The sequence below is a fragment of the Vidua chalybeata genome, chromosome 21 (genome assembly GCF_026979565.1).
Source record: "Vidua chalybeata isolate OUT-0048 chromosome 21, bVidCha1 merged haplotype, whole genome shotgun sequence".
Lineage (NCBI taxonomy): Eukaryota > Metazoa > Chordata > Aves > Passeriformes > Viduidae > Vidua > Vidua chalybeata.
In genome coordinates this window covers 9,526,017-9,553,858 of record NC_071550.1, presented here as the reverse complement: position 1 = coordinate 9,553,858, position 27,842 = coordinate 9,526,017, and the positions used below count along the sequence as shown (strand labels likewise).

General features: G+C 54.1%; 1 protein-coding gene and 1 long non-coding RNA gene across 3 annotated transcripts; one reads left to right on the top strand and one right to left on the bottom strand.

Annotated features, from left to right (window-relative positions):
* Positions 1-207: 207 nt before the first annotated feature.
* On the bottom strand, positions 208-1,568 carry LOC128798581 (uncharacterized). The gene is made up of 2 exons (XR_008434459.1): positions 1,416-1,568; positions 208-402 (listed from the first exon to the last, which is right to left on the bottom strand). It is a non-coding gene; the product is annotated as an uncharacterized LOC128798581 (long non-coding RNA).
* Positions 1,569-1,679: 111 nt separating this feature from the next.
* Positions 1,680-27,842, top strand: LOC128798604 (glutamine synthetase). 2 transcript variants are annotated; one of them, XM_053962302.1, is made up of 9 exons: positions 1,680-2,098; positions 2,184-2,225; positions 2,934-3,045; positions 20,596-20,771; positions 21,340-21,501; positions 23,114-23,260; positions 24,095-24,222; positions 25,244-25,443; positions 25,708-27,842. In XM_053962302.1, exons 1-9 carry the CDS (start codon positions 1,903-1,905, stop codon positions 26,027-26,029), a joined length of 1,485 nt encoding a protein of 494 aa, XP_053818277.1. In that variant the 5' UTR covers positions 1,680-1,902; the 3' UTR covers positions 26,030-27,842. The 2 variants fall into 2 exon arrangements, with proteins under 2 accessions (XP_053818277.1, XP_053818278.1); XM_053962303.1 differs by lacking the exons at positions 1,680-2,098; positions 2,184-2,225; positions 2,934-3,045 and adding an exon at positions 20,438-20,455 and having other exon boundaries at positions 25,708-26,478.

The window sequence follows — 27,842 nt, the reverse complement described above, 5'->3', positions numbered from 1 at the left end:
AAGTCAGTTGTACATCCTGCAGCCCACAGAGCTGGAATCGTAGAGCATGGAAGGATTCTGACACTGGGCTCTAACAGCAGCTGCCCATGGCAAAACTGCTCCTTATTTGCTGAACATAATGTTTGGCTCAAACACAGCCTGTTTTCCTCGTTGCCAACCATTTGTGAGCCTGACTCAGGCTCAGACACATTATCCAGAAGCAGATAGGAAGGGGAGTCGGAATAGATTATGCATTCATTATCCAGAAGTAGTACATTTGCACATTTGTCTGCTGCTCAGTTGTTTGCAAATCGTTCCTGGTGGTTGATGCTGTGTTTGTTCAGTCACCCAGGGCTGGAAGTTCCCAATCCTCGCTCCCAGGCAGGCTGGATCAGTGAATTGGATGTAAATCTCTGCTTTCACCTAGAGGACACGAAGTTTCTACCTTGAAGTTCATGCCTTGTGTTGAAATGGTTTTGAAAAAGGAGGCAGAAATGGCTGTGAACAGTTTCTGCACTTTTCAAAGCATAAATTCTGTAAAATTGTGAAATTGCATTTTAAAAAAATTGTGAAATTCAGCATAAAACCTGAAATTGTGTCTCAGCTCTGGGACACTGGGGCTGTTGCCGTGTCCTGATCCATGCAGGTACAAGTGGCAGCAGCAGATGGAGATGTCAGGAGGGAAAAAACTCAGGAAGTGTTCCTGTGTGCTGGGGGAGTTTGCTATCCAGGAGTTGAGAGTGTCTGGGGGATGTTCTCCCCGCTTTTCTGCCAGAGCCTGGGTGAGTTTGGGAGCTCTGGCTGTGGAAAAAGGGTTTGAATTAATTCCTGCAGTGGGGCAGGGTAGGGCTGGCCCCAGGACCACGCTGGGCTCCCAGCCTCAGAGGGACAGCCAGCCTGAGCAGGGACAGGAGATGGACCTTTAAGGGAGGGTGAAGGGCCAGGGCTGCCTTGCCCCGATGATCACATGCTGGGTTTACCCTGTAAATATGATACTGTTTACTCCCAATAAACTCTTTTACATACATAGGACTCAGACTGTCTCTGATCTCATTCAGCCCTTCTGTCTCTCTGCTGCTTTTGCCTTTCCCAGCCTGAGACCCAGTGGAGGTGTTGGCTGGAATCTGGGGGTAACCCAGTATGGATAAAAGCTGAATTTACAGCACAAATGTTCATGTTCTCATCCTTTATGCAGAGGAACCCAGGACTGCCAACCAGAGCCTGGTTTCAGATGGTTGTAGGTTTGGATTGGGTTTTTTAATATTCAGGTCACTCTGCAGCTCTGTTGGAGAAAGTCCTGCCCAAGGAACGTGCCCTGGGGTGGCAGCTGGTGATGGTGGAGAGCTCAGCACCCATCAGGCTGCAGTGGTGTGGACCCCAGAGCCCTGAAGGAGTGGTGAAAGCCAAAGCTGGGTCCAGATCCTGCAAAGACTCACCTTCCCCATGGCATTTGGGCTGACCAGGGTGTGGAGGACACAGCCAAGGGTGGCCAGTGGGCACCTGTCTGTACCTTCAGCCCCCTGAGGGCTTTGGGCCTGGCTCTGCACCCCTCAGCACCCCTGGACACACATTTCCCCCGTGCAGGAGAGGGGGGGACTCCTCTGCAAGGAGAGGCTGTGCTGTGATGTCACAATGCACAAGGAATGTCTCTGGACAGGAATTCCCAAAACCCCCCTCATGTGCTGTAACCAGCAGTGCCTCTGACACAAAACCAGCACAGCCACTGCACTGAGCTGGGATATTTGGTCCAAAAGAAGGCACATGCCCCAAAACACCCAAAAACCCACCAAGAACCAGCACTTTATGGATGTGCAGGTCACGATGTGCAGCTTCCCCTGAGGGGAACAGGGGGAAATCGCCTCGTGTGGCTTCAGCTGGGGCACAAGGCTGTGGGGGCTGTTGGCTCTGCTCAAAATAGACTCTATGGGCTGCACCCTAAACCACATTTTTGTCAGAAACTTCCCTTTTAGCTTGAATTTCAGTTTGCAGCCCTTTCACAGTGAGTCAGTGAAAGCCCCAGTCACCCTGGAGCTGCTCACAGGAGAGCTCAGGGAGGCTTTAAATCATCGAGTTTGGACCATCCATGGATTGACCTTCCTGCAGGGACTCTTTCCATCAGGTCCCAAAGAGTTCATTGGGATGGATCATCAGGATTTCACTCTCTGGGCTTTTAACCTCAGCTGTGGATGTGTCCTGCCTTACAGAGCAGAGAGTCGGTGTCAGTGAAGGTGGAGGCAGTTTCACAGGTTGGGCTTGGATCTGCTGGAGTCCACACACAGGAGATCATCTTCTGAACATCTCAGCAAAGCCCTCCCGGGATTTCCCTTTGCCCAGGAAGACATTTTCAGATATTCCCATTTTCTGACCTACCACATGGTGCTTGTTTGGGGCATTTGGTGTGACCTGGGCACACAGCCCTGCATGCACAGCTCATGATGCCACCACTCTGCAGCTTGTCCTGGGCAAGCTGCACCCACACCTGCTGGGTTTCAGTGCTGCAGCTGAGGTCAAGCCAGGCAACCCCCTGTTGGTGTCAAATTCTACCCTGGAAGACACAGCTGCTCACATTTATTGGTGCCTGCAGTAGCTGGCAGCCCTGACTGCCCAGCTCACCTGGCGCTGCTGCTGTGCACACTCTCCTGCTGTGCCTGGGAAGTGATGCCACCCCAGCAGTTTGGGAAGTGATGTCACCCCGGCCCTGCTGAGCTCTGCCCTCTCGATGTTTCCTCTGTGGCTGGACCCTGCTCTCAGCAGGGCCAAACAACCCCTTCACCTCCATCCTCAGCTGCGCTCCACTCACGGCGTCTCCAAGCCCAGAGACTCCTGAGAGTCTCCAAGCCCAGAAGCTTCTGCTTTTTGGGGCATTTTGAGCAAAACCCAGCTGCTGCTTTTGCTGCCTGCAGTTCTCTGAGCTGCTGGAGTTTCACTGCTGCAATCTCCCATCCACTGTACAGCCAGGGGCCCCAGAGCCTCTTCCTGCCATCCCTTCTTGCCTCGGGAGTCTGAAGGAGCTGCTGCTGCTCTGCCAGTGCCTGCACTGCAGCCTGGCCCTCGTGGGAGGACAGGGTAAGTGTCCCCTGGGGCTCTGTGTGTGCTTTGCTCACATTATGCCTTAACAGGAATTATTTCTAAATGCAAAGCTTTCCATGGCTGTCACCCCAGTGCTGCTGGGGTTTGTAAGGGCTGCATCAGGTGAAGGGTTTTTTACATAAAGGGTGAGAAAATCTCTGTCATGCTCAGAGCTGGAGGGCTGGATGTCGGTTCTGATTCCTCCCCTTCACATCCAGATCAGCTCTGATTATAAAATCACAGAATTCCTGACTGGTTTGGGTTGGAAGGGACCTTAAAGCTCCTGTTCCACCCCCTGCCATGTGCAGGGACACCTTCCACTGTCCCAGATTGCTCCAAGCCCTGTCCAGCCTGGCCTTGGACTGCTCCAGGGATGGGGCATTTCTATTACTGCTTTCCAGGCAAGTTTGTGGCTAATGGTTTGTGTGATTCTACTCCAAGTTAAACAAAAAGTAACTTTTTTTTTTTTCTGCTTTGCCTTGTTAAGTTAAATCCCATTTCAAGTTCTGTAGTAATTCCTAGGTGTTTTCATTTTACCACTCAAAATTCTTCCTCTCAGAGTACAAATCCTCTGCCTCTTGCATTAAGAAATTATTGCACATATTAAAGCTTGCTTTCTACAGAGTAGGCATTGAAGCCAGGCTATGGCTACAGGGGGTGAAATAAAGCCCATGACTTTGGGGATTTTTGTCACCCTGAGCTGGTTGCTGTCACAGTTTTGGGTAGAAAAGCAAGGACCCACTTGTTGCCAGCTCTCTGCTGTGGGCTGGGATTCTGCAGCTTTGTGGATGATGATGCCAGAAGGCAGCAACAAAACATTCTCACAAAGCCCTTGATTTAGAAATGTTCACTTTTTGGGAAGGGCAGTGAAAGACAGAGGAAAGCAAAGGGTTAAAGGCTGCCTGTGTTAGGAACCACTGTCCTTAGCAAATAATAATCAGCATTCACTGGGTCTCTGGGCCAGACTCCCAAATTTACCAAAGTGAGGGCTAAAGGCTACACTGGGGAAATGCCACCCTGTTTCAGCCAGGCTCCAGGAGGCCCTGCTGGGGACAAAGGGGCTCTCAGCACCTCCTGAGCTGTTCAGCCACGTTCTGTCACCATCACCGGGAGCACAAGGAAGGGACAGGTTCATTTCAGGTGCCTCTGGCTGCCCAAACCAGGAGAGAGCACAGGTGCCTCTGTCTGAAAACACGGCAGTGTTAAATGCCCTCAGGCTGGTCCCTCCCGGGAATGTGTCCCTCATCCCCGGGGATGTGGTGCAGGGCGGGCTGAGAGCATCATTACACAGAGCCCTGATCCCACAGCAGCCCTGAGCGTTGTGGGGAGCTGCTGGGATGTGCCACAGTGAGCAGCAATGGGCACAGGAGCCAGGCTGTCAATCCGAGTGCTTGGACACAATCACAATGTGATTTCAGCATCAGCCACAGGTGAATGTGAGGCTGCCAAGTGGCCAGGGAGGTGTTCCACAGCTGGTGAACGGAATGGGCTGAAAATCTGCTTCCCGAAAATGGGCAGCTGGGTCCCTGCCAGCAGAGCTGGTGCTGCCGTGCCAGCCTCATTCCTCACCCACTGTCCTGCTGCCAGCAGGAGCCTGGCACGGCCTGGGTCACCTCGGGGTTGTGAGTGTCCTCAATGCAAAGAGCAGCTTGGAGGATGCTGTGCCCCCAGCCAGCCTCCCCAGCTGCTGGTGCAAACACTTTTGGAGCCAAGATCAGCTCTTTGATCGTCCTCCCTCAGCGGTGAGTGGTGGGGAACATTTCCTGTGCAGCTCTTTCTCCTTCCTTTGTGGCACAATTGTTGTGCTCTGGGGTAGGGCGGCCTCACCTCCAGCGCTGGGGGCAGTTTGGGGCACCACAAGATAGGAAAGATATTGAAATATTGTAAAAAAGATGTTGAAGCATCAGAGAGGGTCCAAAGGAGGTGAAGGGCCTTGAGGGGAACTATTGTAGCAAGGTAATGATTGGCATTGACTCCATGGTTCCAGCAGGCTGATCGATCACTTTATTATAACATACTAATTAATAAACCCATCACCCTTACAGCCAGCCCAGTACAGTCTGACCTAATTGGTCCTTGATTTCAAACACCATCACCAGTGGCCAATTAAGAAATCACCCTTTGGTAAACAAATCTCCATGACACATTCCACAGGCTCACAATACCAGGTGCAGCAAGTGGAGATAAGAATTGTTTCTCATTCTTTTCTCTGATCTTCTCACAGCCTTCCCCAGAGCGATGCCTGGGAAAGTTGTGCCTGCTCTGTGTGCCAGAGAGCTGCTGCCACAGGGAACTCTGTGAGGAGCAGCTGAGGGCACTTGAGAGCACTGAGGGGACACTCATCACAGTTACAATTTCCTCATGAGAGGAAGATGAGGGACAGGCACCGATCTCTGCTCTGGGACAGGAGCCAGGGAACGGCTGGGGCTGGGCCAGGGCAGCTCAGGCTGGAGAGCAGGAAAGGTTCTTCCCCCAGAGGGTGCTGGCACTGCCCAGGCTCCCCAGGGAATGGGCACGGCCCCGAGGCTGCCAGAGCTCCAGGAGCGTTTGGCCAGCGCTGCCAGGGATGCCCAGGGTGGGGTTGGTGGGGGGTCTGGGCAGGGACAGGGGCTGGGCTGGAGGATCCTGGTGGGTCCCTTACAGCTGAGGATATTCCATGGTTCTGTGATGTCAAGCTGAGCACAGCAGGTGTGACACTGACTCCCACAAGTTGTGTATTTGCACACGAAATGCAAGATTCGGCCCCTTGCAGCTGCCAGCAGTCCTGTGGAGGTAGAATGCAGAGTCACCAGCTTTTGGCCACAGATCCTCGGCATCAGGGATCTTTGGGAAGGTGATGAATAATGTTCCTGATGCTTTCTCCTGTGTGCTGTGACCTCCTGCAGGCTCTCTGCTGTCCTGTGGAGTCCTGGGCCATGTCTTGGCACCTCTGCCATCGAGCCATTGCCTTGAGCATGAGCGGGGTGCTCGCCCTGGCATTGCCCTCCCCTGATTTCTGTGTTTGCTGGTGACAGCTCTGAGCAGCTCTGCTGTCTCATTTCACACCTGCTGGGCACCAGCTGAGTGTGAAAGGCCCGGGAGCAAGCCCAGACACTCCTGGGAGATCTCGTGGGGCACCTGATGGAGATCCAGACCCCGAGCTTCCTCCTCCTGCTCTGTGCCAGAGCTCCTGGGAGCAGCACTGCAGGACTTTGGGGGTTCTCTCTGATCCTCAGTGCTACTGAGGGGTTGTTCCTGTGGGAAGGGACTCCCTGGGCTCTAAGGAAGCTCTGACCAGACTCCTGTACTGGTGGCTGGATCTCCTAAATGTGGGACTTTTCACACTGCTGAAGACCCAGACCTCGCTGGATGCAAGGGGTGAGCAGGGGAAGAATTTGCAATTAAATTCATAAATTATGGGAAAATCCAGCAAAAATTGCCATGGATCTCCTGCCCATGAATATTTTGTGTTGTTTCTCTTCCCTCAGGATCAGGGCCTGTGCAGGTGTGAATCCAGCACCCCAAGAGAAGGGAAAATCACCCACGTTCAGATCCCTGCTTGTCCCTTGGCCACCCAGAGCAGCTCAGGTTGCAGTGATCCAAACTGTGGGAGAGGAGGGAATGAAATGAGGACTAGAGCAGGAGATAGAGAGGAAATGCTCCCTAGGCAAGGCAGCAGCCTGGAAGTCGGGGTTGATTTTTAGGATTTGCTGTAAACTCAACCCGTGAGCATGACACAGAATGACATGACACATTTCACTTCTCCATCCCTCAGATCTGTCTGAATTATCCTTCCCCTTTCCATCTTGCCTCTTTCAATAGAAAACCTGCAGTTAACAGAGAAACTGGGATTTGCTTTTTGCATCAGCAGAGCTGGGCACAGAGACCTGGCTGTGCTCTGGGTTTCTGGAGAGTGCTGTAGTGAGTGCTGCTGTGAGAGGATGGGAGGAAGCAATTCCACATCTCCCAAGAGAAGCTGGGCAATGGTTGGGATTTTCATCAAGGTTTTTGCTCCCAGTACCACATTTTGGGTTTGGGGTCTGCTCTAATGTGACCCTACAAATGACCTGTTTATCCTAGAACCTGGTATCGAGGGCAGGGCAGAAGTGACTGATGGCAGACTTGTTTTCTAACTTGGCTTCTCTGTTCTAATTAATTCCTTGATTAATCCCCACCTGCCTGCCTCACTGGGGTTGCTGTGAAGCTTAATTGAATTTGTGTCTCTCATGCACCTGGCAAGCTCAGAGGAAAGGTGTTGTTCCCTGCTGTCAGTACACTCTTGTTGGATAACTCCTGTCACCAGCAAACTGCACCCTGGATCTGGGCTCTTTCTTGGGTGAGGAAATACTTTTGGATCAGTGATTTGATGAATAAATAAGAGGACATTTGCATATATCTGTGGGAAAAAATTCTGTCCCTGTGCCCACATTTGCCAAAGTGGCAGCAAAGAAATGAAGCCTCATATTTCAACATTCAGCTGAGCAAGAGATGGGGAGGAACTGAATCGGGATAATCCCTTTTTATTCCACCAGGGAGCATAACTCTAATGATTTTGGTACTAAACGCTTCTGCAGGTCAGCAGTCACCTTTTGATTCTTAACTAACTGTTCATTAGGGATTCCCTCGGGACAGGCAGCTGTGAACCCCAGAATTGTTCCCAGGCATGGCAAATAACAAGGAATTAAAACCTAGTCCTGTAAGCAGTGGTAGCTCAGGCTACATTTTAACTCCAAAATCTACCCTAAGCACCCTCCAAACCCTGTTGTTTCTCCTCAGTTGGAGCAGTTACTCAGCACTTAGTAACTCCAGTGAAGTCCTTCCATTCCAGACGTGTTTGATTTAAAGGAGCTTTTGGGAATATGGTCCCTATTCCCTTCCAGGAAAATGGTTTTGAGCTTGTAGTATTTTAAGGTGATTTCCTTATGCCTTTCTGAGATGGATTTGTGTGCTTGTAAGGAGCATGACCACACCAATCCTTGGTTAATCCAGGTTATCATTGCTGGTGGGAATTAGGAGCAGATCCCACAGCCAGAGCTCAGGGTTTCAGCAGGAAGTTACGGATGCAAAACGCATTCCCTGGCTTTCCCACAACCCTTCCTGCCCAGAAACATCAGCGATTTGCATATTAACGCTGATAATGAGCGGCTGGGAGGCTTTGCATGATGTCAGAGCCCAGTGGTCACTGGGGGAGGAGGCTCGAGGCTGCTGCCCTGGGGCTGGGGAAAGCCCTGGGCGCAGGGCACAGGGTCGGTCCAGCCTTGCTGTGGGATGCCAGCGGTGCCAGTCTGGTGTGTGTGGGCAGCCCGGGCTGCCAGAGACTCCTGCCCGGCAGGAACGGTGGCCATTTACCCTCATTTTTAGGTGGTGACTTGCAAAGGTGCTTCCTGTTGCTGAGCTGGCAGAGCCTCAGCAGAGCGGGGATGGACGTGGCCTGCCAAAACTCATCCCAGGCTGTGGGAAACGAATCTGTAGAACATTTTTAAAATTTGATAGGAGGTTTATATAGCGTGTATTTGCATGTAAACTTTGAGATAAGAAACACTGACTTAGAAATGCCTCTCAGTTGCCTCATCTCTAGGTCAGAAAAGAGCATAATGTGTATATATATTTATATATAACACCAGGCTGGCTGCACCCATGGGATGCTGCCCTGCCTGGGGGCTCTTGGGCAAGATTTATTCCTCCTCCACAGAGCTGTGGAGATGGAAGGGACCTTGTGAGGCCACCCAGTCCAAACTCCTGCTCAAGCAGAGTCATCCAGAGAGAATTGTCACGTCCAGGTGGCTTTTGAGCATCTCCAAGGATGGGACATTGTCGCCCTATTCTTTTTAAAGTTCTTCTAAAAGTTCCTATGCCTTCTGATATTTACATATTTCACCTGAGTTTTCTCATGCATGTTCATGTAAATAATGATTGTTTTACATTCTTCTTTGTGGGTGGAGAGAATTGATGGACTGTTGGTTTGACCAGTGTGGTTGGAGAGGTGGCAATTTCACCCTCCAATCCACTATAATTTTTGCTATTGTATATATAGTAGAGTCAAAAAATAAAGTTTACTTTTTTGAGTTCTTTTTCTTTCCTTTTACATCTGACCTACTTCTGTGAGTTATTTCGTGTCGCAGTGTGACAGAACATCACCTCCCTCAGCCCTCAGGCAGCACCTGGCAGCTCAGGGTGCCATCAGCTTTCTTGGTGGCTCATGTTCAGGTCAGAGTCCACCAGGACCCCCAGGTTCTTTCCTGCCTTTCCCTGGTCCCTCTCTGAAGCAGAACGTTTTATTTCCTCGCTGCTGAGCTTTCTAAGATTCCTGCCTCCCCATTCCCAGCCTGTCCAGGTCCCTCTGGCACGTTACCCATCCCTCCCAGTTTGATGCCAACAGCAAAAATTGTCAAAAGGACATTCTGCCCCATCATCCAGTTCACTGAATGTTGATCAGGACTGGAGCCAGGATTCCTAGGATTGACCCCTGGGATACAGAACCAGTCACTGGCTGCCAGCTAAATTTCGTGCCACCCATCACCACCCAGCCCCTCCCCCAGTTTTCAATCCACTCACTCTCTGCTCCTCCAGCCCCAACAGCTCACACCCCAAGAGTGAGGGCTCCAAATCACCAAATCAGCTTTGCAGTGTTGGAGGGGATGAGCTGCCTTTTCAAGTTTATTTTGTGCCCAAAGCAGCTGGAAAATTGACATGGGAAAATCTGCAGGTCAGTCAATCATCAAGGGTGGCTTGCAGGGAGCAGAGGCTGGAAACTGTAAAGGCCACATCCCCTGTGACCTGCAAACCAGGACCTTGGTGGCTTTTCCTGCTCTGAGCACAAACAAAAGTAGTTTTTAAAGCTCCTGGCCTGGCAAGAGGCCACTCGAGACTGCCAGCACCTCCAGGGCTGCTCGCTGATGGAGGCGGGAACAGGATAAATATTTACAAGATGGATTTGTATGAAAAGGTGCCTTTGGATGTCCCAGGCATGAGTTTTGGTTAAAACCCCCCATATCCATAGAAATCTGCCCCACTGGCCTGTGTGCAGCCCCATGCTGAGCTGGCTTGTGGCCCCTGCTGGGGTCAGTCCCCCCAAAACCAGCAAAAACCATCCCAAATCCATTTCTGCTGGAAATGGAGTCTCAGTGGCTGCTTTGCACCTCAGTTTACCCCCAGAAGGTCACAATGTTCATTTGGCCCAGCACCTCCCTGCCCCAAGGGGGTACCAGCCTTTCCAAGCCCTGCCCAGCTAAAAAATGATGAGCCAAGAAAACCAGTGCCAGCCACGGCCATGAGATTGTCACCCAGGTCCTCCTGGTTTCTCCTCCTGCTCCTCCTCCAGCCAGCTGGCAAGGGCTCATCCTTGTGCCTCGCTTTCCCTCCCTGCCCTCTGCTGAGGCTCATCACCCGTCCTGAGGAGGGGGAGCTGCATCAGAGGCTTCTCCCTCTGCTCAGGGGCTGGGGGTGCTGATCCCATCCTGCTGCTGGGGCCGTGTGGGTGTGGCACGGAGCTGGAAGGTGCCTGGGGGGGAGCAGCCCTGGCCAGCCCCAGGGTGCTGCTGGAGCCTTGCTGGGAGCACTGGGACCTGCCTGGTAAGGGCCATGCACGGTGTTATTTTGGCTTTCTGCAGAGGTGAGTGATGGGGACAGGGTCACAGGGTGCCCAGACTCCTCCAGCAGTGCCCCAGGGGACTGGCACAGTCCCAGCAGCAGCTCCAGGGGGTTGCTGAGCTCCCCAGGGCCCCAATACTCTCCCAGGTCCACTCCCAGATGAGGCAGTGGTGCCACCAGGGATGGGGAGTGGGTGGCACCTGGGTGAGGGACCAGGAGGAGGTTCCTGTCCAGGGCTCCCCTTCTGCCCTGGCCTCACAGGACTGGGAGAGCCTGGGAATGGCTACCCCATACTGCTGTGCCCAGGCCTGGTGGCACCCCTGGATGGCTGGGGGGTGTCCCTTGTCCCTGCCCCAGCAGGATGCCATGGGCACTGTCGCTGTGGCTGATGGACAGATGCCATTCCTGACTGGAGATGCCACGGGTGGCACACACAATTCCCTGCTTTGTGGCCCCTTTTCCTGGGCTCTCCCAGTGGGCTGCTCTGGCTCTGCTGCTTCCTTCCCACCTTCCCCCATCCCTCTCCCTCCTGCCCAAAGCTGGCTCAGGTGTGAGCAAACACATCCAGCCAGGTGTGAGAGACAGGGGCACTGCCCAGAGCAGGTTCCTGCCCTGCTGGGCTGGCATGGGTGGCACAAACCCCAGAGTGGCTGTGGGGGACCCACAAACCTCCCCTGGCTCTGGGTGGTGTCCCCAGTGCTGTCCCCTCCCTCCAGGCTGGGCTTTGTTGTGTTTTGGTGTCTGGGGGTTGTGTGGCCCCAAGGAGCCCAGTGACAGCTCCCTGTGGGGTGGGGAATGTTGGCCTCCCCCGAGCTGCCCTGGCTCCTGCCTCCATCCCCCTGGGGCAGCCTCCTCTTCCTCCTGCCTGGCCCTGGGAGGCTGAGGAGGGCCTAGGGCTGCACATGGGGCTGTTCTCTATACAGGGACCCTCTGTCCCCCTGGCTGCCACCACCCAGCCTGGTCACTCCAGCCAGGACAACCCAATCAGTATTTAGTGATCGAATGAGGAGCTGTGTCCTTCTCCTCCCCCCTGCCCCGGGCAGGACCGGGGCCAGGAGACAGCGCAGCTGGGGAAGTGTCCCTGTCCCCAGGCCGAGAGGGACACAGCTCTGCCAGCTGGGGCTGTGTCAGGGCAGGGCTGTCCCCACACTGCCACTGGCTGGGGGCCAGCGGGGAGATCCCACGAGGTGACAGGGACATCTGTGTCCCTGGGCTGGCCACTGTGCCAGCACCATCCTGTCCCTGCTGCTGCTGCTCTCCAGGCAGCCAGAGCTGCTGACAATCTGAGCTCCTCGAGGAGGACTCAGGGTGTCCTGGTCTGGAGCAGGGGCTGCCCCAGGCTGGCTGCTGTGGGGAGGGGATGTGGCCCTTCCATGGCCACCCAATGTCCCCGTGTGCCATCAGCCAGAGCAGGGGGCAGCTGGCGAGGGCTCAGTGCAGTGACTGTGTGCAGGAACGGGGGGGGCTCCTCAGAGGGGCCGAGAAGCACCCCAGGGTTTGCCCGCAGCTGGAACAGGCTCCTGCTCCCACAGAACAGTGAATTTGACTTTCCTCTGTGACTTTTCCTGACTTGTTCTGTGGTCACTTGAGCCAAGAGGGCAGCAGAGCCTTCAGCAGCACCTTGGGTGTCGGATCATGCTCTTTTCTGAACCAGAGATGGGGCAACTGAGAGGCCTTTTAAAAGCTTTTATTCCATTTTCAGTCTCATGTGAAGGGCGAGACAATACAGATGTTATAATTCACTCCATCACAATCAGAAACCAACCATTTCTTAATTACAATATATTATAAGTGTTTCTTGGCCTATCAGTTTTAATCACACTGTGCTGTAAATGCCTTAAAGTCAGTCATCGTGTCAGCCCGTTTAGTCACACTCTGTGAGCCTTCTGGCACCTTTTGAGAATTTTCTACAAATCCATTTCCCACACTGGGCACGGGGGAAATGACACCTGTAAGGGCACTGAGCCCATCAGGGACATCCCAGAGCTCTTTGTGCTAATTGCCAAGGGGTAATTAGTGACTTTGCAGCCTGGAGAGGTGGAAGAGGGGGTGATTGATTTAAGGTGTGAGAGCCATGCTCTGCTTGTGTGGGGAGCAGTGCAGGAGCTGGGAGCTCTGGAGATGCAGGTGAGAGGGGAGCAGAGACAAAGCTGCTCCTTGCAAGGGGATTTCACTGCCAGAATTTGGGCAGGGAAGAGGGAGGTGCTGGGGGGGTGCTTTGCTCCATCCTAGGGGGTAAAACAGGAAAGGGGATGGAGGCATTGACTGGGCCACTGCTCCAGCTGCACACAGAGGCTCCCAGGGAGCAGCTCTGGGTATGCTGGGGTGTCTCCAGCCTTGCTGGGGTGTTGGACCCCACTGGCCAGGCTGGAGGATCTCATGTGGGGGTGCAGAGGGGGCTGCTGTGCTTGGCTGTGCCCCTCAGGGCTCATCAGCCCCACATCACCGGTTTGATGTGTTGGGTTTGGCTGCTGAGCCAGGGTAAATCCACAGGATCAGTGATGTCCCTGCTCTTGCTGGGCAGCAAATGAGGGGCAGGTGAGGATGTGGGGCTGCATCAGCAGCTCAGCCCAGTCAGTGCTGGGAGAGGACCCCAAGATTGGGGCAGAAGCTGCATTTGGGGATCGTGTTGGGAGCTCGGGATGAGCGTCCGGGGGGGTGATAATCTGGAGTGGCTGCTGCTGTGGCAGGAAAACAAACCTGTGTCACCTTAATCTCAGCTGGGAAAGGGATGGGAACCAGCATGGATGGGGATGCCCTGCTGGAAAGCAAAAGGAATTAAACAAGGCCAAAATGAAGTGCTTAGAGAGTGTTTTCACCCAGAGCAAGGGATGTTCTAGGGCTCTGATTTGGTTTAAATTCACATTAAAGCCCCACCAAAGGGAGCTTCTGGTTCTGCCTTGGTAGGATCTGGATGGAGTTACAGCCCCTGAAGCTCAAGCCCGGTGCCTGAAGTGCTGAAGCACATCTGGCTGCTTTGCTCTGCAGGAACCTGCCAGAATTTACCTTTCCTGTATGGAGAGCCTGCATTAAGCTGGCAGTAAGGTGGTTTGCCCTAGAAAACAAACCTTTTCCCTCCAAAATACCCACCCAGTTGCACCAGAGGCCTCAGACATGGCCCCCCTTCAAGGAGCCTTGTTCTTTGTAGCAAAGGCCAAACGCTGCAAGCTCTAAAGTTGCCTTAAAAGTGCTTAATTCATTTTTTACCCTTTAAAAGTCCCAGCTCCTGAACTCATGTGATTGCAAGGAGATGACATTGCTGAGGAAAGCACAGGGTTTGGGTAAGCACTGAGAAAACAAAAACCACCAGCGAGGAGTCTCCTCCTATTTTCTTCGGAAAAATCCCCTCATGACTCGGACAAACAGAGTGCTGCTGGCTTGGAGGCCCTGCTGGCAGCAGCCAGGGCTCAGTGTGGGCAGGGAGGGAAGTGAAAAAGCTTTGCATTTGTGTAAGGCTGCAAAATGGGGTTGCCAAACAGGATACAGGCTGGGAAACCAGCTGGGCGAGGAGGCTGTGGCTGCCCGGGTGCATCAATTGCTGGTGCTGATAATTGTATTTACATTGAAAGGAGTTGATCTTTTTGGTGGTTCACTGCTTGTTTAGACTCTGCTCTGAGTGCTCTGCTGCTATGGGAGCTTTGGTGCACTGAGATTTTTGATATTTAGTTTTGCTGAAACAAACGCTGCTGGTTAAAATTTGCATCCCAAGATCCTGGCTGGAGCCTGGGGAAGGATGTCACAGGGCAGCAATCACAGAATTATAGAATCATTAAGGCTGGAAAAGACCTTTAAGATCATCAAGTCCATCTGTGAGCCCAGCACCACCACTGTTCACCACTAGGCCATGTCCTCAAGAGCCACATTCTCACATTTCTTCAAACACTTCCAGGGATGGGTGACTCCATCAGTTCCTTAGGCAGTCTGTGCCAGTGCTTTACAAGCTTTTAAATGGTTTGTTTTTTCTCTTTAATATCCAACCTCAACCTCCCTTGTGCAGCTTTCCTCTCCTTCTGTCACTTGTCCTCTCCCTGAAGCCAAGAGCTGGGTGGGAGCCCATGGGCTCCTGCTCCAGTGTGGGGAGCTCCAGCTCATGGTTTCTCTCTCTGAAGAGATGAGAAAGTAGTTCCCCCTGTGAGTCAGAGCCTGCTGGGGCCTTCTCTGCAGAGATCCCAGGGAAATGGGTCCCTTTTGTTGCCCAAGAAGCCCTGGGGTGCCCTGGCTCCCTGTGAGCTGGGGCAGCCCTGCTTTGTGCCCCACAGGCAGCTTTTCCTCCCTGGCTGTCAGTGATCCCAGGGAAGGTTTGGGTGAAATTCAGCCCAGCTGGTCACCTACCCAGTGGGTTTTGTGTTCCTGCTCCTGCCTGTGTTGCTTTTCCTGCCCTGGAATCAGCTCTTAGGCTGGAGGTTGTCCCCTGGCACTTTGGTCTCCTGAGGTCGGGCATGTCTCACATGCCCCCTCCTTTTCACCCAATTTCTTTTCCTGCAGCCTGAAGAGACTGTCACAGTAAAAGTAAATTCAAATGAAAGCCTGTCAGGGGGAATCTGTTTGGGGTTTATTCTGTCTGTGGGCTGCAGGAGTGGGGCTGCACGAGGATGCTCAGGGCAGCTCTGTGAGTGAGCCCTTTCTGCTGCCTTGAAGCAGAAAAGCCTCACCCTTACAAATGTACACAGACCCCTGAAGCTGAAAATAACCTCCAAAATGCTCTTCAGCCTGGAGAAAAGGAGGCTCAGAGTCTTTTCCAACCTCACTGATTCTGTGATAATAATTTATGAGAGCTTTCTGCAAACAGACCCTAATGCAGCTCTGAGCTGGGAGGGAGCCTGGCCTGCACTGGCAGCTCACACAGAGCTGCGAGGCTGCCGGGGAATCCCTGAGGGGGACCCCGCCTGGGTGGAAGAATTTCAGCTTTTCAGGGTTGCTGCTGGCTGCTTTGGTGACCACTGAGTCTGTTTGGGTTGGGACTGTGGCTTTCCCAGGTGTATTCAAATATGACATAACATAATCATAAACAATGATGTGTATGTGCATATATATATGTATTTATAGGTCATATATATGCACATTTCTATGTAATATATATGTATTCATAGATCATATATATGTATTTATAGGTAATTTATATGTGTATTTATATACTATATATATGCATATTTATATGCCATATATATGGATTTATATGCCATATATATGGATTTATATGCCATATATATGGATTTATATGCCATATATATGGATTTCTATGTCATATATATGTATTTAAATGTCATATATGTACTTATATGCCATATATATTTATATGCCATATATATTTGTATGCCATATATATGTATTTAAATGTCATATATATATATGTATTTATATGTGTGTGCACAGAGAAAGGTATGGCAGCACTATTTGAATGAAGGCAAAGTGGTTTGGGTGCAAATCTAAGGAGATTTGCTGTTGCCTAAATGTGTTTTAATTGTAAAGGGAAACTGTCAGTTCAGCAGTTTTGCAGCAAAGTGTAAAAGTGGGTGTGCACTGGGGACAGGGGGATGCCAGCACAGCCCCCCTGGCACTGGGTGGTCTCTGCTGGACCCCTCAGAGTGGCTCTGACCCCCCTTGGCCACCTCCTGCCCCATCCCAGCACCCTGCACATTCCCAGCCCGTTCCTGCAGCCCTGCTGGGCCACCCACCTTCCCCCACAGCATCCCCCCGGCTACCTCAGCTGGAAAAAGCCCTCTCTTCCAGCGCAGTGCACGCAGCAGAATTCCCACCTGCTCTGCCCCCAGCCCCTCTAATCCCTTTATGGTGTTTGTGCCGGGCTCCTCCTGCCGATCCTGCTCTTTGCCTTCCCTCTAATCTCCCCGCCGAACTGTTTGGCAGGACAAAAGCCAGCCCGGGTTGGTCACACCGATCCTGGGGAGAGGGAATGCTCTCCCGGGGGGCTCCAGGGCTCTGGGAGGTGCTTTGGGGGTTTTACAACCAGGGAGGAACTCCCTCAGTTCTGAGCAGTGTCCTGAATCCTGGAGGATGATTTAGAGTAAAACTGGAACTCTTCATCCCAAAATCCCTGCTTTGTGCCCAGGGATGATCCTGCTTGGGCAACGGTGGGGAGGGATGTGGCAGCCAAGGCCCAGCCCCCTGCCCTGCTGCAGCACCAGGGGGAGGTGTTAGAAGTCACCCCACGAGGTAAATTAGTCCGTGTTTAACCCCTTTGTGGTAAAACAAGTTGTGTTACTGAAGATTTTCAATCTCGCTGATTGAAGAATCAAAAAGGAAAATTTCTTAATGATTTATTACTATCCTATCAAAGCAAGAACTATCATTGGTGTATTTTGGCAAGGCTGGAAAATGCTCAGGCTAATAAAGCCTCAAAGTCAGAGAGATAAAAACTGGAAGTAATTAGGGCTTGGCCAGGTCTCCCTAGGATGGGTCTCCAGCCTGATTCAAAAAAATACACTGGGAAGGGGAGCAGCCCTGCTGCCTCCTGCAACCCTGTGAGCATGGGGGTGACATCCCAGATGGCACCAGAGGTGATGGCTGGTCCGGGCTGGAGCAGCACAGCAGAATCTTCTTCTCTCCCTGCTGTCCTCCATGTGGGGAAACCCCTCTGCTGCAGCTCTGAACGGGCTTCACAAAATCCTCTGGAGATTTATCTGTGACCTTTTACTTCTCCAAGGACACCCCTGCTCCCTTTCCTGCCCTCGGCTCCGCCGCCCGCCCGACCTTGGGCCAGTGACTGATTCCCTGAGCCTCGTGGTGGTTAATATTTACTGTACCTGGCGTGGAGGGGAGCAGGCAGGAGCCCGCTGATTCCAGAGCCTGGGCTTGTTTGGGAGAAAATGTTACTCCAGAGCCTCGAGGACCCAGGTGTGAATTGTGCTCCCTGTTGTTGGTGTAACAGGGTTGTTGCTATGGGAATGGCTGGAATTAGGCTTGGTGAGGTGAGGCTTGATCCCAGGAAAAACTGACTAAGCAGGTGCCCAACTTTATATGGCAGGAACGCTTTTTCCTGCTTCCTAAAATCCTTTTTGGCGTGAAATAATTGTGTCTGTTCGGCGAGCTGCTTCGGGGGCGGTGTTTGGGCAGGGATGGTGCCATGGCACTTGGGGACCTGCTGTAGTGGTGGCCTTGGCAGCACTGGGGTAGCAGCTGGGCTCAGTGACCTTTTCCACCCTTAGGAATTCTGTGATTCCGCTCCTGTGCCCCCACAGGCTGCTGTTGTCCCTGCTGTCCCCAAACACCACAAATGCACCGTGTTTGCTCTCCTGGGGCAGGTGGGCTCTGACCAGGTGAGGGATTATTGGTGTTTGTTCTGCCTTCCCCTTTGGGGTGTTTTGGTGCTCAGCTGCTCACAGAGGAGCTCTGCTTCCCGATCCAGGTTACTGGGTTAACTCAGCCTGGATTTTGGTTCATTTCTCCCTGGATTTGAGCCCTCTCCAGCTCTGGGGTATTTCTGCACAGGTGGGCACATCCAGGAGGGAAGCCAGAGCTTTCACTGGGAATAAATTGAGCCTCTCCCCCACCCAGCTGAGTCAGGAAGGTGCAGGGTCTCGGCGGAGCCCTCCTGTCACAATGAGCACAGCGGTGCTGGCCCTGCTGTCTCTGGAGGACGCAGCTCCTCTCTCCTCGGGTGCGGTTTGCAATCCTTCCCAAGGGACGCAGATCCATCTCTGTGCTTTCTGCTCAGCATCAGCCGCTGCTTCTCCCTCCAGCCCTGAGGCCGGTCCCGCGGGCTCCAGCTCCCCAGGCGGGATGGAGATTGAGATGGAGATCGAGCAGGGAGCCGAGGATCCGGCGGAGCCGCTGACGCCTCCCCGGCACGGCGCCGGCTCGGTGCTGCAAGGCCTCCGGGAAAGGGCTGCACACCCAGGGGCGCACTTCCTCCTGCCCTGGGACGATTTCCAAACAAGAATGAGGAAATGCTGAGCTTTGCAGCCGCATTTGTGGATGTGTCCCTAAAATACCCCGCAGAGGGAGGTGGCTGCTTTCGAGCTGCACCCCAGCTTCAGTTGCAGGAGACCCTGAATGTCACCGGGGCAGCGTCAAGGACAGGGGGAAGACCTGCGTGGCTCTGCCACCGCTGCTCCAGGGACCTTGGGCACATCCTCGTGTGCCAACCTCCTTCCCAGGTGCTCTGCTCGGGGCAGCACCCACGAGCTGCGGGGTGGGTGACGTCTGGCCCGCCCGCAGCCCGCTGCCACTGATGTCACCGCCCGGTCACCGAAATTGCTAATTAAGTTTTGCTTCTGTCGCTGCCAATCTCATTTCCTGGTTCTTGTGCAATCCCAAGTGCTTTCAGGTTTCTTCCCGATTCTTTATCTGCCTGCGGGACCAAAACACCTTCAGAAGAAAAACAGAGCTGATGTCTTGGGACAGTGCCCGGGGAGGAGATGTCCTGTGGGGGGGCAATCAACCGTGAAGCAGTTTTTTTAGCTGCCCTGGTGTTTTGCAGAAAAACATTCCTGGGAGTGAGTCAGGCAGCCACAAACTGTCTTAAGAACTGGGTAAATTAGCAAAAATCCGACTGCTTTAGAGCCCAGACATGCCTTAAAGCCTTTTCTCCTTTTATAACATCGGAAAACTACTTAAAAACCGAGGATGGAGAGTCGAGGCGCGCTCACCCCGCCGGGTTTGCTGGGGGGGAAGTTGTTTGGAATCTTGCCCTCCTCCCAGAAGAAAATCCGGGAGTGTTCGAGATAACCCCCGGAGGCGCCGGCACGGGCTGTGCCCGTGCTGGTTGTGCCCTGGCACGTTTGGGGTCTGTCTGCTCCGACACGTGGGAGCCTCTCACGCAGGATCTATGGAAAACTGGGAAGGCAGCGAAGCGTTTAATTCACCTAATTGGATCTGTGTTCGGCTCAATAGCTGGAAATTGCTGCTACATTGAAATAATCGACTGAAATTCACACCTGTTGGCTGAGGGTTTTTAGCTGACTGTAAATCACAGCAGAGCCTGTGCTGAGCTTGGATAGTTTGGGAGTTTAAAGAGACTCTGCTACGCTCCGGTGCTTAAAAATTGTGCTTTAACTCAGCGGTTTATAGACAGGAAGGGCTGAACTAGGAGATTGTGGTGTTTTCCCTGCAGCTCTCCCTGCAGCTCTCAGCCTTTCCTCCCTTCCAAGGAAAGCCTTGGGGGCAAACCCAGCCCTGCAGCCACGGGGGGGCTGAAGCCGGGTGTGAAGGGGCCGTTCCTGGGGTGCCCAGGGCAGGATGGGGGGAGAGAGGTAGTGGTAGGGCTGCCAGGCATCTGGCTGTCCCTGTCCCGGGAATGTGGCTGCCCCTGTTCCAGGGATCTCGTTGCCACTGATGTCCCCAGGAGCACCCAGGCACCCAGATCCATTCCATCACATGGTCCCAGCCAGGTTTTGGGGTGCTGGGGGAGCACAACCCAGCAGCCTCCCCAGCTGCCCCCTCGACAGCAACTGAGCAGCGCTGGGAGTAAAACACCTGCACGCGTGTACACAGAGGGCAACCCTACACAAACAAGGGGCCAAAAGGGATGACACACTCAGAGAGGGAACCGGGGGTGGCAAATATAATTTTAAATGAGTAACACCTGCTTTTTTTTTAAATAAACAAGAAGTTATTTAGCCAATACCTCACTACTTTTTAAATAAAGCGGTGCTTTAGCTGTGCGATAGCCGTCTTTTTTAATAAGTAATATTTTAATAAGAAAAGAAAAGAAAACAATACTAAACGTCCTCAGTGGGTGTCCCGGAGGTGGGGACCGGGGCCCGGCACTGCCGCCCCGGGGCGGAGCCGCCTCCGCACCGCCCCCCGACCGCGGGCGCCTTTAAAATGCGGGCGGAGCGGGCGCGGGCAGCGCTGGGGCCGGTGAGCGAGGGCGTGGCAGGTTCGAATCCCGCTGGGGGAAGCAGCCGGGAGGGATGGGGGGAGTTTGGGTGGCTTGTTATGGGCTGGGAGGTTGGTTTGTAAAATACCCGTGGGGAGATGGGCAGGGGTGATGTGGCACTCACCTGTGCGCCCTCGCAGGGCCGTCGCCATGTCGGTGTCGCACAGCTCCAGGCTGAACAAGCTGGTGCGGGAGCAGTACATGAGGCTGCCCCAGGATGGGAGGGTTCAGGTCACCTACGTCTGGATCGACGGCAGCGGCGAGGGCGTGCGCTGCAAGAGCAGGACCCTCGATAAGGAGCCCAAGAGCATCGAAGGTAACGCGGCTGCTTGTCCCTCGGGTGATGGGTGGTGTGGTGGAGGGCCCTGAGCATCTCTGGGAAAAGTTCTGGGATGCTTCGGGCGGTGGGAGATGGGCTCTCCCTGGTTGTGGGGCACCACTGATACCTGTTGCAGCTGTCTGGTGGGGCTGCACCACGCAGCAGGGTGAATATCCAACCTGCGTCCCTGCGGTTTGCTTAATCCGCTAATCTCTGCTATTAGTGCTGGGTGGGAAGGGGAGGATGAGTTCCTCGCCCCTTTCCACAAGGCAAACAGGCATGGAGACGTGTCGGCATCTGGATGGGGTTTGGCAGAGGGAGGTGGAGTGGCTGGGACTGATCCTGCCCGTGCATGATGGTGCTGGGGAGGGGTGAACACACTGACGCTCAGGGAGCACCGATGGGCTCCGGGGATGTGCAAGAAAACCTTTGTGGCTGACATCCCATGATACTCGGCACCATTTGGGCGCTCCATCCTGGATCTGAGCTGCCAGCACTTGGCACAATCCGTATGTAGAACTTTTCCCAACCTCACTCCCACCTCCGTCCCCCTCCTGCCTCGCAGATGTCCCCGAGTGGAATTTCGATGGCTCCAGCACGGCACAGGCAGAGGGCTCCAACAGTGACATGTTCCTGGTGCCGGTCTGCATGTTCAGGGACCCCTTTTGCCTGGACCCCAACAAGCTGGTGCTCTGCGAAGTGCTGAAGTACAACAGGAAACCCGCAGGTGAGCACCCCCAGCTCCCCAGGGTCACCCCCTTATTATTTAGGGTGTCACCTGCCCCAGGCTCCGCCTGCTCCGGACCGCCGGCCCCGGGGCGCAGCTGAGCGCCGAGCACTTGGCCCCAGGCTCCGAAATCCAAGCTCTGGTGGCGGTGGCTGTTTGCAGGAACCTGTTTTAGTGGCACAGGGCGAGGAGAAGAGCAGCGAGACGTGGAGTTCACTCACGGCACTCGCCAAAGGCATCTCCCGGCTCGTAAGCCCGAGCTCGCCCAGCCACGGGGGGAGCAGGAGCTGGAAGTGCGGGGTTCTGGCGTGCCGGGGTTGTGGTTGCTCTTCTCGCTGGTGGGAGGCTGCAGAAAAGGAAGGAGGAGATGCTGAGACGGCGTGTGCTCGCTCAGAGTGACCTTTTGCAAACTGCCCCAGAACGCGCGGCTCTCGGTCTTATCACCGAGTCTGCAGTCCGTCTTGTCCCTGTGATAAAGCCCCAGCCACAGGAAAAGGAGCCTGTTTGCAGGGACGCGCTGAGGGGCTCCCGGAGGGGTTATTGCCGGTAAATAACCGGATATTTGCCACTCAAGCAGGGCTGTGCGCCGCTGGGTGTGAGGGGGAGGGAGAGGGCATCTGCGGGTGATGCAGCTCTGCCGGGAGAGCAGCGGGCAGGGATGGTGAAAGACGGGGCTGATTCCTCCTCCAGCAGCGTCCAGACACGGGTGGGGGACGTGTCTTGGGTTGAGATTCCTGCCCGGCAGCTCCTCCACTACAGGAGTTTGTAAAGGGAGCCCCTGATCCTGGGGCTCCTGGGGCAGAGAGAGCTCAGCCCAGAGCCCTGATGGTGAGAGGGGTGTACCCTCCAGCCCTTCCCGTGGTGGGTTTCCATGGACCTTAAGGGCTGTGTGGGCTCAGGGGAAGAAATTCTTAGCCTTGCTCCCCATCTGCCACTGCTTGCCTCCAGCCCCATGCTCTGCTGTAGCTGCTCTGGGGTTTTACTGCAAGTTAGGGCAGAATGTGCAGCCTGGAGCCTGCCTGTCCCTGTCACAGCAGTTTTTCAGCCTTTTTCACTGATGTCTTGGTCCAAGCTCTCATTCCCCTTGCCTGGCTTGTTCATGTCTGGACAGTTCTCTGCTATCTTTGTTTTCCTGGCAAAGCCCCAGTTGCCTTGAGCACCTCAAAAGGCCAAGGCAGGGCCAGCCAGTCTGGATGCTAACCAAAACCATGGAGCTGCAGAAAGAGAACAATAATAAAGATGAGGCTGGTAGAAAGAGGATGGGGGTGAAGGAGTGATGGAAGTGCCTGTTCCCAGGTCTGCTGAATGCATGTAGGATGGGGTTGGGGTAAGGCTCCTTGTCTCTCAGTGAGTAAGAGGAGGATGGACCATCAGCAGTGGTTTGGAGAACAGGGTAATTAAACCCTCTTGGTCTGTGGCCTGATGCTCCGGTGATGGAGTAACTGTGAGGAGGAATTTGGTGAGCAGGAAGGGGGATTCACAAATTATTTCCTTAAGGCTTCTGTGGGAAGCCCTTGGCAATGGTGGAGCCTCAGCCTTGGGGCGGGATGGAGCAGAGAGTGGTGGGTGCTGGCTCACAGCACGGCTCTAACCCGGACCTTTCTGCCCCCAGAGACCAACCTGAGACACACGTGCAAGAAAGTCATGGACCTGGTGAAGGACAGCCACCCCTGGTTCGGGATGGAGCAGGAGTACACCCTGCTGGGCATCAACGGCCACCCCTACGGCTGGCCCGACAACGGCTTCCCCGGCCCGCAGGGTAAGAGCTCCCGCCCTTCCCCAGCCCAAAATCCCCCCTCAGCTCCCACCGTGCTGCTTGTGGGGTGCTGGGAGGTGGCCTCGTCCCAGCCTCGGTGCAGCTCTGCCGTCAGGGATGGCCCCAGGTAGGGGCTGTTTGCCGAGAGCACCTGGTGCCCCGTGGCTCACGTGAGCCGCGCCGCTCCCGCCGGACTCTGCTTGCACAAACAGCTCAGCTGCACGACTTGTTTGGCAAGGGCTGGAAAAACCTTCTCCCCTTGGCTGTTGGGGAAAGGGCTTGGCATGGCGTGCTGTGCCCTCCTGCAGCAGTGAGCCAGCTCCTCAGCTGCCTCCTGGGAGAGAGCCAGAGGTTCCCCAACCTGATTTTTGTGTGGACCGGCTGCTTGCAACATCTCCCTTCCCCGAGGCGGGGAGAAGATCTTTGCCTTACCTGCTTGAATGAGGAAGATATCAAGCCCCGGTGAATTGGATTTTCTTAGCCGTGAACAGTGCCAGCTGTTGTCAGAACAATCTCGGAGGCTTGATGTGCTCAAAGGGTGAGGGAGGTGCCCCTGGGCAGACCAAACTTTCCTTATCTCGACGCCACCTCCCAGTTGATGTGTTACAAGTATTATTGAGCTGCTAAGATAAGGCTGAGGTTTCACAGATGAACTGCTCACACTGCTAGTCCTGGAGCTGGGGTCGGTGGCTTGATGTCCTGTGGAGAGAAACATCATTTTAATTCCCATAAATCCTCTGCCCATGGCAGCAGGTACCTGGGAGTGTGGGATTATGTTACAATGCTGTTGTTGCTCTCTGAAGCTTTCCTTGGGTGATGACTCCTTGTTCTTTCCAGGCCCCTATTACTGCGGGGTTGGAGCAGATAAGGTGTACGGGCGTGATATCGTGGAGTCCCACTACAAGGCTTGTCTTTATGCGGGGGTGAAGATCTGTGGCACCAATGCCGAGGTGATGCCCTCCCAGGTACGTGTGGATGGCCCCAGGCAGCCCATTCCCAGTGATGGATAGGAGTTATTGTGGGGCTGGAATAAGCCAGAAACTCCCAGCTCCTCTGGAACACCAAATCCAGTGACTCCTCACATCAGTTTTGCTTAGCTGGAAGCAGTTGCAGTGCTGGAATGGAAATGTGCATTTGAATTTCTCCTAACTCTCCCTGAGCTCTGGCTGCCAAAGCAGAGCTGGGAGCTCCCCTGTGGGAGCAGGGATGTGGGGGACAGCAGGAGCTGGGATAGGCTGCAGGAACACCATGTGGAGTGATGGGGTCTGAGCCCTGTTCTGGAGCTGGGAACAGGGAAGGTCGGGTGGGACATGGCCTTGGGGAGCAGTGGGGAGGATTTGGGTTTATCTAGGCGTGAGCAGCAGGGAGCCCCTGATTGCATTAGGCAGGTGGCCGGACTGACCGACTGCGGGTCGCTGACTCTCCTGCTGCTGATGTGGTGGTGATAAGCAGGGGCTTATCAGCAGTGGAGCTGAGGCAGGACTTTTACCCATCCCGTTGTTTGCCCCAAATTCTTAAGGGTCCTTCTTGGCTGCCTTCCACATCCTGGGCTCAGGCTCTTCCATGCCAGCAGCCACAAAGACGTCACCCTGTGCTTAGTAACCGTGGGTGGTGCAAGCCTGGCTCCAGCCAGGCAGGGAGCAGCCCTGGGAAGGACTAACAGGCTACTTGTTAATCCTCTGCCCTGTTTGCAGTGTGGGCTGGGGGTCCTGCTCGCAGCAGCTCCAGCATCAGTCAGACATGTTTATTTACCTCTGTTTTGATCAAAACCCCCTCTGTTTTTCCTTTACATAGCAATGACCAGTTTCTTCCCATTTTTTTGTTTGCCAAAGTTGTCCTGTTGCTTGCCTCAATGCTCCCCATCCTTGTTGCTGATTCCCAAGGGTAACATTCAGCCACAGCCCAGGCTGGGAGCGGCAGGGATGTGGTGGCTGGGGAGGCGCCCACCTGCCCATCCTTACCTGTGCATCTGCTCGCCCCTTCCAGTGGGAATTCCAGGTGGGCCCGTGTGAAGGCATTGAGATGGGGGATCACCTCTGGATGGCTCGGTTCATCCTGCACCGTGTCTGCGAGGACTTTGGGGTTGTGGCCACTCTGGACCCCAAACCGATGACCGGCAACTGGAACGGCGCTGGCTGTCACACCAACTACAGCACCGAGGAGATGCGCAGAGAGGGGGGTCTCAAGTGAGTCCTGGGGGGTCTCAAGGGAAGTCTCAGGACTCAAGTGAGTCCCTGGGATGTACCTGGGAGGTTGGGGCCATAGGGAAGAATGAGGGAAGTGTCTCCTCACCTGTGTGGCTGCACCAGGCAGGGTTGGGGTTGTCCCAGCTCATTATTTTAAGAGCAGCTGGTTATATGAGGGATCCCCTGAGCTGTCCTTGTCCCTGCACAGGAAGAGTGGTGACGCCCCCCAAATGGACCTACTGAACCCCCTCTCCTCTCCCACAGGCACATCGAAGCTGCCATCGAGAAGCTGAGCAAGCGGCACGATTACCACATCTGCGTGTACGACCCGCGGGGCGGCAGGGACAACTCCCGGCGCCTCACCGGCCACCACGAGACTTCCAACATCTTCGAGTTCTCTGCTGGCGTGGCCAACCGAGGCGCCAGCATCCGCATCCCCCGCCAGGTGGGCCAGGATGGCTACGGCTACTTCGAGGACCGGCGGCCGGCGGCCAACTGCGACCCCTACGCGGTCACCGAGGCCATCATGAGGACGACGGTGCTCAACGAGACCGGGGTGGAGACCAAGGACTACGCTGACCACTGAGGCACCAGGGTGGGTGGAGGTTCTCGTGCCTACAGTAGCTTCTCACGTGGGATTTGTGCCTGTGTGGTGTCTTCAGCTGCAAGCTCAGACTCTTTAGGAACCTCGCTTCTGGTCTTGTGAAACTTCGCCTTAGAAATATGTATTTTATAGCAAGAGGGAGGGGCCCAACCTATTTTCTCAACTACTTTGTTTTTTCTGGTTCCTGGTTTTAGGTCATGAGGTTTTTTTTTTAAAAAAAAAAAACTTGGATTGAATTTTTTTTCCCCAATGGACTTTACACTGTGATGTACATAGATTCCAACGTGGATGCTGCAGCTGCTGCTGTTTGCACCTGTGGAGGGTGGATGCTTTTTTTTTTTCCATATCTCTGTTGCAAGGAAATGATAATAAATAATTTTCCTGGCTGCGTGGCAGCTGGGTTATGCTGTGGCGAGTGCATTTTCCTGTAACTCCTAGAGCTCCGTGGAGTTTTTAATTTGGGTGGTGCTGGTGGGTTGCAGCTACTGAGCAGCCTGGACAGGAGCTGGAGGAGCGGAGATGCTGGAGGATCCTTGAGGCAGGTGCCTGGAGCTGCCTTGCCTCATTTTCTGGACCAAAGGCCATCTCCTTCCATCGTGATCCCAAAGGCAAACAGAGCAGTGTGGGCTGAGCAAACAGCGGCTGGAGCAGCAGCTGGCGGGCGTTTACACAGGGTGTGTGCTGCTGAGTCAGCACAGCCAGCCTGCCCCAGGCACAGCCAGCACAGCCCTCCCCTCTGGGGACACCTTTGGGTGCAGCAGGGGACCCTGGGGACTCCCCGCTGCTGCCTGGGTGAACCACAGGGTCACGGTGCAGCTCCCTGGGCTGGAATCTCTTCACAAGGCGGAGGTCAGAGATTTATTGATAGAATCACAGAAGGGTTTGGGTTGGAAGGGACCTAAAGGCCCATCCAGCTCCACCCCCTGCCATGGGCAGGGACATCTTCCCATGTCCCAGGTTGCTCTAAGCTCTGTCCAGCCTGGTCTTGGACACTTCCAGGGATCCAGGGGCAGCCACAGATTCTCTGGGCACTCTGTGCCAGGGCCTGCTCACCCTCATAGGGAAGGATTTCTTCCTAATATGTAATCTAAACCTACTCTCCTTCAGTTTGAAGCCATTCACCCACACCCTATCAAATTCATGTAGTCAAACCCTGAGGAAGGGCATTTCCATGTAGGTGGGATGTTAACAGCATCTCCAGTCCCAGACCCAATGCAGCTGTGGGGTGATAGATACAAGCACAGGGACCATCCCTCGGATCCCAGGGACACCTCAGACAGGTCAGGCCTCTGGGTCTGACCTGCAGGATGTGACACAACTGCAGTCACCAGCAGGGAGTCACTGTAGGTGAGAGGAAGCAGCAGCGTGGACAGAGGACATCCAGTGCAGTCCATGTGGATTTTGAAGCTGGATTTATGTTTATTCTTGAATCTGACACAGGTGACAAACTGGGCTGGAGGGAGGCCTCTGAATCCCTCCTGCAGGGCACAGCGCTGCCAGTGGCACAGGAATAAGGGCCACGGGAGATGGGAGATGGTCAAGCCCCAGACCACAAGCAGCCAGAAGCCCTCAATGCCTCTGAGCTGTTCAAGAATAAATGTAACCCAGTCCCCACCCTAAAAAGGAAGAATTTTCCTTCCAGAAGTTGCTGTTTGGGATGTTGAGCATTTTTCATCAAAACCACAAGCCTGTCTTGTTTTCCTCTCATTTCTATGGTATCTCTAATGGGTAATTTTAGCACTGAGACAATGACTGATGGATGCAGCTGGAAAATCAATAAAGAGCTAAATCTGGA